The sequence below is a fragment of the Sinocyclocheilus anshuiensis genome, unplaced genomic scaffold (genome assembly GCF_001515605.1).
Source record: "Sinocyclocheilus anshuiensis isolate Anshui unplaced genomic scaffold, SAMN03320099.WGS_v1.1 scaffold735, whole genome shotgun sequence".
Classification (NCBI taxonomy): domain Eukaryota; kingdom Metazoa; phylum Chordata; class Actinopteri; order Cypriniformes; family Cyprinidae; genus Sinocyclocheilus; species Sinocyclocheilus anshuiensis.
Window position 1 is genome coordinate 1,937,712 of NW_015548245.1, and position 9,234 is coordinate 1,946,945.

A 9,234-nucleotide genomic window follows, 5' to 3' on the forward strand; every position below is an offset into this window, starting at 1 on the left:
AATGTCTTTATTTGCCCATTCCAGCGTTGATTTTGGATGAAACATCTCATTGATCTGCTCTCCTGTCTGTCTTTCACTTTTGTTTGCATAAGATAAAGAGGAAAGTGTGGTACACATACGCACACGGGCGCCAATGAGGCGTGGTCAACACAGATGCTGGCAGCAATGACGGTGCAGAACTCATTTACATGGGCAAAACACCACTTGGCAAGATGTAGAGAAAATCCAGTTGCAAAATCAGAAGGATCAGACGGCTTGTGCTTATGGTCTTCTCTCCAAAGGAACAATAACAACAGACCTGAGCAAATCGCAAGTAGTCCAAATGAAGTCTGTGGCGTAAATGCTGCAGGTATAAACCTATCCTTCCCGTTAGGGCGTGGAAGAGACGTGGATCAAGGGTGCATGGAGGTGGGTGTGGACTTGGAGTTGAAAGTGCCATACAAAGGAAAAACAAAGGATAATGATCCTACAGACACATGATACTAGCGTAAAATGAAGCTGCTCTCTTTTTGCTGATTTGTTGATAAATGCACCTGTTACATCACCTCACTCAGGTGCTGGTTTCCCCACAGAGTGATTCACCCTCTCTAATTTTTCTTTTCTACTTCTATGTAAAAGTACATACATGGATACTAGCCATATCCAAGAAATTATCCCTTTAGCAACACTGTTTGGACAAAACATTCTCAATGTCGGAATTAATTGTAGCGTACAAACAAACAGTCATCCCTAGTTAACCAGTGCATTATACAATTACTGCATTACTGAAGCACAGCAGTGAGCGACTGGGGCACAGGAAATCCTGCTGTTAGTGACAGCAAGACTGCTTTACAAAAAGAAGGAGAAAGAGAAGTAGGAGGGAGGAGATGAACACAGTATTATCTTGATCTTTTCTCCTCCTTCCTTCCTGAACATGCACACTCAACATCACACAAATAAATAAATAAAACCCCTGCCCCCCAACAAAAATAAACTCTTTAAAGCATGAATGTATGGAAGAAGCAATAACCCCAGCGGAAAATAGGTCAGAGCCTATAGAAGTCATGTGGAATGGGTTTGAGGCAGAGAATTGTAGGTATTTATCCTTGAGTCTTAACTCCACCTTGTCTCAATAGAGCCTTGAAACGCAGACAAGGTCTCTGCATTCTCTGAATAACTGCATGCTAGCTTTGTGGTGTAGTGCCTCACATTTCTCAAACAATGCAAAAGTGACCTGGGATTACATCATTAACTCCTTCAACATAAGTCCATAGGTTTCCACCCATTTCATCATCCGCCATGCATAAATCCAACTGATCAGACAACTAAAAGCACACCTCATCACCTTAAGCAAAGCAATTTAAAAACTCATTCATTTTCAAAGCACAAACAAAAAAGTAGATCAATTATTAAAATATTCAAATTAAATATAATATTTATGGTTGGGGTTTTCAAATCAACAGAATTCATGTAACTGGCACTAAATTGATAGAAAAATAAGGGCAAAACAAAATGAAATATATTAAATATATTAATAAATGCCCAGTGTTTGATAGTGCTTTGAAAGATGTTTGGAGTTGTTTCTTACCTTGATATTGCAAGCTTGCTCCATCAGGCGCCGAGCGTTCTCTGCCGCCCTGTAGCGTTTTGGGAGCTGGACCCGGAAAAATTTCAGCGTACCCTCAAAGTCAGCTTGAAGCAAGTCTTCCTTGGAGGTCTGCATGCAGACAGAAAAACAGAATTGGTTTAGTGTCATTTCAGTAAAATTAACCTGATAAAATACCTGAAGAGGAACTTTGCTAGGTGATTATTTTCCTCACTTATGTTTGCATTGGCCTTTTGTGAACCTGACAAAGCCACATAACATTTTACAGATGCTATATTGTTTGAGCATAAATCAGATATTTAAATCCATCTATCGAATGACAACAAGAGTAAGAGTAAGATTTGCACAGTACAACATAATTTCTACCAATACTGAAAGTCTGGCCGATAGCGAAAATCTAGTAATTACTTTCATTTTATGGCCAAAATAACCAATATTAAACCAAATGTTAATCTGCACTTTGCTAACAAAAAAATAAAATAAAATAAATATACATAAAAAAAAAATAAATAATAGATTGTTTGCTGCAATTGAACTTAAGACAATAAATAAATAAAATAAAAATGTATACATTTTTAAAAATTTACAAAAAAAATTAACATGTATGCTACATGTAAACCTAAGGCATCAAAGCATTTTTAATTAATTAAATATATAATAACATTTATATAATAAAACTAGTTTGTATGCTGAAAGTGCACTTAAGGCATTAAATACATACATACATACAAACAAGCACATTAAAAAAAGAATAGTTTATATGCTGCAATTTAACTTAAGGCATTAAATAAAAAAATAAAAAAATAAACAAACAAACAAAAGTACATTAAAAATAAAAAGAATAGTTTATATGCTGCAAGTAAACTTAATATATTAAAGCATTGCATGATAGAATGAATGAACAAATAAATAAAACATTAAAAATAAAAAATAGCTTGTATGCTGCAAGTGAATTAGGGCATCAAAGCATTATTAAACAAACAAACAAACAAACAAACAAATAAAACCATTTAAAAATAAACAGAACCTATGCTGTATGCTGCAAGTGAACGTAAGGCATCAAAAGCATTATCAATAAAATATAATAAATATACAAACAAACAAATAAATTGATAATTGAAAACATATAAAAAAAAATAGAACATTTAAAAAAAAAAAGTGTTTATATACAACTTAAGGCATCAAAGCATTATTAATAAAATAAATAAATAAAAATTTCTCTTTATATTAAAAAGACATTGTGAAACAAAATTGCCTTCAACAGAATGACAAATAAAAGCCAGCTACACGTTTCCTACATAAACACATACAAAGGCCACACAAGAGCCACATATAAACACACAAAACATAAACAGACATGAAGAAGGCCTATTTTTGCAGCAGCTGCCCCTCACCGCCAGCAGTCGGGGCACAAACAGGCGATGACCCATGCCCAGCAGCCCCATGACTCTATCGGTACAGTCATTGACCAGCCCACCCTTGTCCTCTCCAGCACCCCCTTCCTCCAGCCTCCGCACAGCAGGTGGTATCTGAGCCCACAGAGGCGGTGAAGGCAAGTCTCTCTCTGCGGTCAAAGGTGAAAGAGCCTCTTGGGCTCCTTCAGAATCCCCAGCATCGTCCTCCCATGGAGGCTCTGGGGCTGACTTGGAGTCAGCCACGTTGATGTCCCAAGACGGTGTCCAATCTTGGAAAAGTTAGTCCAGGTGGTTGATTCGGTAGCGCTAAAGCAGCCTCGGCAAATGTGACGGTGTCATTCGATCATGAATCGACAAGCCTGAGTATGTGGCATCAAAAACCAGAGAGCAGATTCACACTTGCATTGATCCATTTTGGGTCTGCAATGTAAACAATATCGGAGACCACGCCTAGTTTAAAAGATGCCAGAACCAAAGCAAACCGAAAGTGGTTTGACATACTTCAACGAGGAAATACGCTTCCATCCTGGTTTATCATTGGCCGGCTCCTCCCGAAATCCCAAATTTGCAATTTGTTGCCTGGCAACAGGCAGGAGGAAAGTCGCGTGGTGCTGTCGAGACAGACAACGGGCAGCACGTCTTCTGTGTTTTGCTCGTCTTCAAAGGGTCTCGGATCAAGGTGGAAACAAGACGAAGTTGAGTTGTCGTCAGGTAGATTCTGCTCTCCGTCAAGGAGTCTGTAGAGTCGGAGTCAAGCTAAGTCCTTGTTCTTGTTCAGTCGAGAGTCTGCCAGCTCCGCCATCCTGTCGAGGTCCAGAAGTATCCAAAAGGTGCCAGAACGTCCAAGTGTGGGATGAAGGAGGTGAGATGTGAGACTGGGTGGAGGCTGTCGTCTTCTCGTCCTCCGGCCTTCGTTACTCCAGCTCCAGTGGCTTCTGTGCTTCGCTTTCCAACAGCAGGGAAAGTCGATGAGCGCGTAAGAGGAAGACGGGGAGGGAGAGATGCTCACAGAGATGCTGTCGATGCTAGTGGCAGAGTGGCAGAAAGGGAGGAGGAGAGGAAGATAGGAGGGGCATTGCGAGGGAACAGGAGACCGTGGACGAATGGACAGTGGACATGGCTGAGGCTCCAATGCAACTCATGCTAAATGCTAATTGCTGCTGGATGCTCGCTAAGGGAACAGACAGGGGGACATGTGGAGAAACAGAGCGCGAGATGGAGGGGTGTGGAGCGGCAGAGAGAGAGGAGGAGGAGGAGGGGGTTTGGGAGCCTTCAAGGAGAATGTCGTAATGGTTAGCCAATAGAAGCGAGGCAGTGCAACCCCCTCTAGCTCCTCTCTCTCTCTCTCTATTAATGTACATCTCTTGCTTCCTCACACGCACATTCACATCAACTTCTGTCCACCTGCTTTCACTGGTTTCTTCTGTTTCAATTTAAACATGGTGGGAAAATAGCAGAATACACTAACAATAATATTTCCTTCTTTCACAAGCATTACAATTTAATCAGTGAGGAAAATACAAAAAACAATGGATTATAACTGGATTATAGTAATAAAAATATAATCAGAATCGCAACTGAGAAAAATGTTACTTACAAAATAACATTCAGATGCATTATGACAAAAATAATTTAATTTACTAAATGAGTTAATATTTAGTTTTTTGGTTATAATTTATATTATTTTTTTCATATAATAATATTTTTTCACAGAATGGTGTATATACATACTTAAAAAATATATATACATTTCCATCTGGGCACCAGTAATACTTTATAAATGAAGAAGAAGAAGAAAAAAACCTCAAAGAGTCTAAATAGTCATCAAACATGATATTGGGTCCTCAGAGCCAAAGGCCAGTGGCTTCTGAGAATTTTTCTATTAAAAAAAAATCATCAGTTGAGCCCAATTAGATACGAATATTAGAAGATAATATCAGATGTTTTATCAAGTTAGTATTTCTTTTACGTTTAGATACTTATGTAAGGCAGGAGGCTATGCGACAGAAAAAATACTGTATTGGGGTTCAGAGTTCTCCTCCAACCACTTGTTTTTATATTTGTTTATATATTAAATATATTTATATATGACATAAATTATATGAATATAAATATATACATGTAAATATTTTCAAAATATATACAGTATGTGTGTGCATTTATATATACATAATAAATATACACAATACACACACATATATTATGTACACAAACTTTTATTTTGGATGAGATTGATCATTTGACAGCACTAATATATATATATATATATATATATATATGGAACAAAAGGAACGAAGCTGGGAACAAAAATTTTAATGAATATAAAAAAATCCACCACACATTTGGTGTTTAAACACACCTAAGGTGTCAAGTCACATGTATTTGTATAGCGCTTTTCACAATACACATTGTTTTGAGACAATATAAATAATGACATGAGAGGACATTTGTCATAACTAATTACGTAAAACACATTGTTTGTCTTCAACATGACAAATTATATCATCAGGCTTGTGTAAATCTAGTACCCTGAGGTCTGAGGTTTCTTTACAAAAACCTTAATAGTTCCTCTTCAATAAACACCTGGAGTTTGCAAAGCTTTAAAAAGAAACCAGAGAACATTATTCTGGTTCTCACATCTGCTGTAATTACAGAACAGGGAAGTGGAGTCTAATTCTCCACATTAAATCAGCGGACATATCCGTATCTCCTCCATAGGTTAGCACAGACACATTCAGGGCAGCGCAGTCCGCTCTAGCTATAGCTCCATTTGTCATTCTGCCATTGCAGCTTACACAAAGGTGTGGCTTTGTGGATGAAGCTAATGTATTTGTGCTGAGAACACTGTTGGAAAGCTTTGCAGCAGACAGAACTGGCCAGCCGATAATGACAAATTGCCCTTTGAATCGTAATGGAAGCTGAATATATTCAAAACCACAATTAGAAACTATGAAAATATTTAGTGTTTATAGGTGGATTTTATTCCAAAAAGTATATAAAAAAAGCATTTTTGTGATCACTTTTGTGCTTTGCTTGCAAATCTCTAAAAACCCCTGTACTATAGTCCTGATGTGCCACGAATAGAGCTGTATCAATACAGCTACAGTGGCATTACTGGGCTAATGACCCACAGCTGCATACTGTGTCATCCATCGTGTCACTGATGATCAATAACACCACAACAACAAACCCAAATGCATGCATATATCACTCCGACAGCAGCCATACGGCTCAGATCAACTTCCTTATTATGTTGTGTTAACGAGCCAATGCATCTTATGAAAAGAAAGATGCCATTTGTGGTTAGAAAAGCATGCAAGAAAAATGATAAATTGTGGTTATTTCCTGTTTACGCAGCATTTCCTATCCAATGTCTCTATGTGTAGTTATTTGTATTATTATGAAATGATATCCAGCATTTTATTTATTTTTTAAATTTTTTAAATGAAATTTCAAATATGAAATGTCATATACACACACACACACACATATATATATATATATATATATATATATATATATATATATATATATATATATATATATATATATATATATATATATATATATATATATATATATATATATATATATATATATATATATATATATATATATATATATATATATATATATATATATATATATATACAGGGCTGGGAAGGTTACTTTTAAAATGTATTTCACTACAGATTACAAAATGCATGCTTTAAAAAGTAATCAGTAATGTATTTCGTTAGTTTACTCAGGTTTAGTAACGTAATCTAAATACTTTAGAATACTTTGAAATACTTAAGCAATGTAACACAAAGGAACATATTAAATTTATGCCTTGTTTTTATGTTTTCCAACTCTAAATAAAAAAGTGACATCTATCAGTCATAAGATTTGTGTTTTCTTTGCATTTTATTTTTAACAACATCAGTTTTCCACAGCATTTCTATGAACAACAACAAAAAAAAGTTATGTCATTTAAATCTATCAATAGCCTATAAATTCAATTTGAATACAATGAATGGGATTCCGTGCTGTTTCATGCTGCATTCCAAGCTTCAAAACGACACCAAACATATCATAAAAGTAGCCAAAATAACTGGCAAAGTTCTCCAAGTTATACAATAGATTTGTTTAATGAATGGACCAAACTTTAAGTTATTACTTCACTTATAATCCTCTCTATGGAGAAGCGATCGGCACAAAAGAATCACCGAGTCAAAATTGACAGGGCTCGTTTCCCAAAGCAAATACGGTCGCAAGTAATGTCATTATAGTTCAATGTAATTTAACAACCACAGTTCGCTAACGATGCTTTTGGGAAACACACCTCAGATCTATCCAGTTTGTGAACCATTCACACTGGTTTCGTTAAACAAAATAAATTATTAATTTAAAAGATTGACTCAAAAGAATCATCTGTTCACGAATCGGATCATGAACTCGCATTACCGCACCAAAGATAATCTATTCTTGAACACTTCGAATGAATAAAGACTTGCAAGTTCATCTGTAAATCACACAAAGCTATCGTTTGACTTTATAAACTTTTATTTCATGCATGATTCGTATGGATCTGTTAACTGAATGCAAAGTGTGAATTCTAGGAGAATTCGGTGTCATTCAGTTGCTGCATGCAGTTTTTTTTTTCAACAGAGAATCAGTTGCCTTATTGGTTGAAATCCCCAAACTGTTTACTTAAATATTAAATGAAGAAATGATATTAAAATTCAAAGTAATCACTTTGGTAGCCTAATCTAAAATAGGCTACTTTTCAGATAACTGTAATTTGATTACCACCTATTTAAAATGTAATTATAACGAAATACAGTTACTCATATTTTGTATTTTAAATACGTAACGCCGTTAACATGTATTTCGTTACTCCCCAGCCCTGTTTATATATATATATATATATATATATATAAAATTGTTTCAGTTTCTTGTTTAATATTGCTCATAGCAAAACCTATGAAACCAGAAAGCTCTGAACAGCACGCAAAGATTTGGATGAAAAAATAAGGCAAGGCAATATTTCTTCTGACCAGCAGAGGGAGACAAACTCAATATTTTCCTTTTTTTTAACCTATGGAGCTGATATACTAAAAACCTTAAATCATGCAACAGAATTCCCACATTTTAACATATGAAATTCCGTTACTTTTTATGATACGGATAAGGACTTAAAATACAATGAATAAATAAAAATGTAAATACAATTAAAACTACTGAGAATTGTTTTCAATTGTATTAAAACAAAGCTGAAATAAAATAAAATATTATTTTAGATGAAAAACGTAAATGAAAATAAGAAATGGTGCTTTGGGAACTAACTGAAATAAGTTTAAGCTGAAGTACTAAAGTGACTAAAACTGGAATAAAAATAAAGCAAAAAAAAAACCCTAATAATTATGATATGACAACTAAATTATTACATTTAAATTAAAATAAAAATGAAAAATTAACTAAAATTAAAATAAAAACTGAACATATAAAAATAGAAAGATAATTCAAATTATCAAAAATTAATTTCCCCTAACTTTTCCATCCTGTAAACCACAATTGTGAATTTCACAGATTTTTCTGAACTATTGGAAATGTATCATGATGAGGTGCAGTACCTTCAGAAGAGCCAGCGCCACATTGAAGATGATGTTCAACCCCTGTGAAGACAATGGAAAAAAAAAATTACATACACACAATCCTTTCTTTGAACATCAAACTGCCTGGAAGTACAAAACGGGCCACATACAAAGGTGTTTTATTGTAATAAAGATGATACAATTTCATTTAAATGGTTCGTAGGAGCTGTAATGCTGTCTTTGCACTCTACTAGCAATGGGAAGCGTGATGTCGAGCACATTTGCATCTCCTAAAATAGCTTGAATCATACAAAGAGCTTAAATGTGTGGGAGTGACAGGAGCTGAAGGAAGAGGTAAACAATTTCGCTCGCACATACTCAGGTGGACTGACAGGCAGGTGGATGTGAAGGATGGAGGTGCTGTGTGTATGTGTATGTGTATGTGCATGTGTATGTGTGTCTGAGGGGAGCAGGTGACATCGCAGTAGCAAGCGGAGAAGCAATGCTGAAGTCAGCTCCGCATGGAAACACCCTCTCTAGCATTGCTTAGACAACCCGTTCACATGGCAACACTGAGCTAAAAATATCCCGCCTTCTCTATTAATAACAGAAGGCAGAGGCTATCTTTCCCCCGACAGACTCTAGATGGCGCTAGGGG

General features: G+C 35.6%; 1 protein-coding gene across 1 annotated transcript in view; it reads right to left on the reverse strand.

The window, feature by feature from the left end:
- The window catches only part of LOC107655181 (rab GTPase-activating protein 1-like), an 80,866-nt gene that overhangs the window by 11,394 nt on the left and 60,238 nt on the right, over positions 1-9,234 (reverse strand). The window contains exons 9-10 of the mRNA XM_016442603.1: positions 8,616-8,657; positions 1,568-1,696 (exon numbers count right to left, since the gene is read on the reverse strand). Of these exons, the coding sequence (XP_016298089.1) occupies positions 1,568-1,696; positions 8,616-8,657 (171 nt within the window). The remainder of the gene's footprint in view (positions 1-1,567; positions 1,697-8,615; positions 8,658-9,234) is intronic.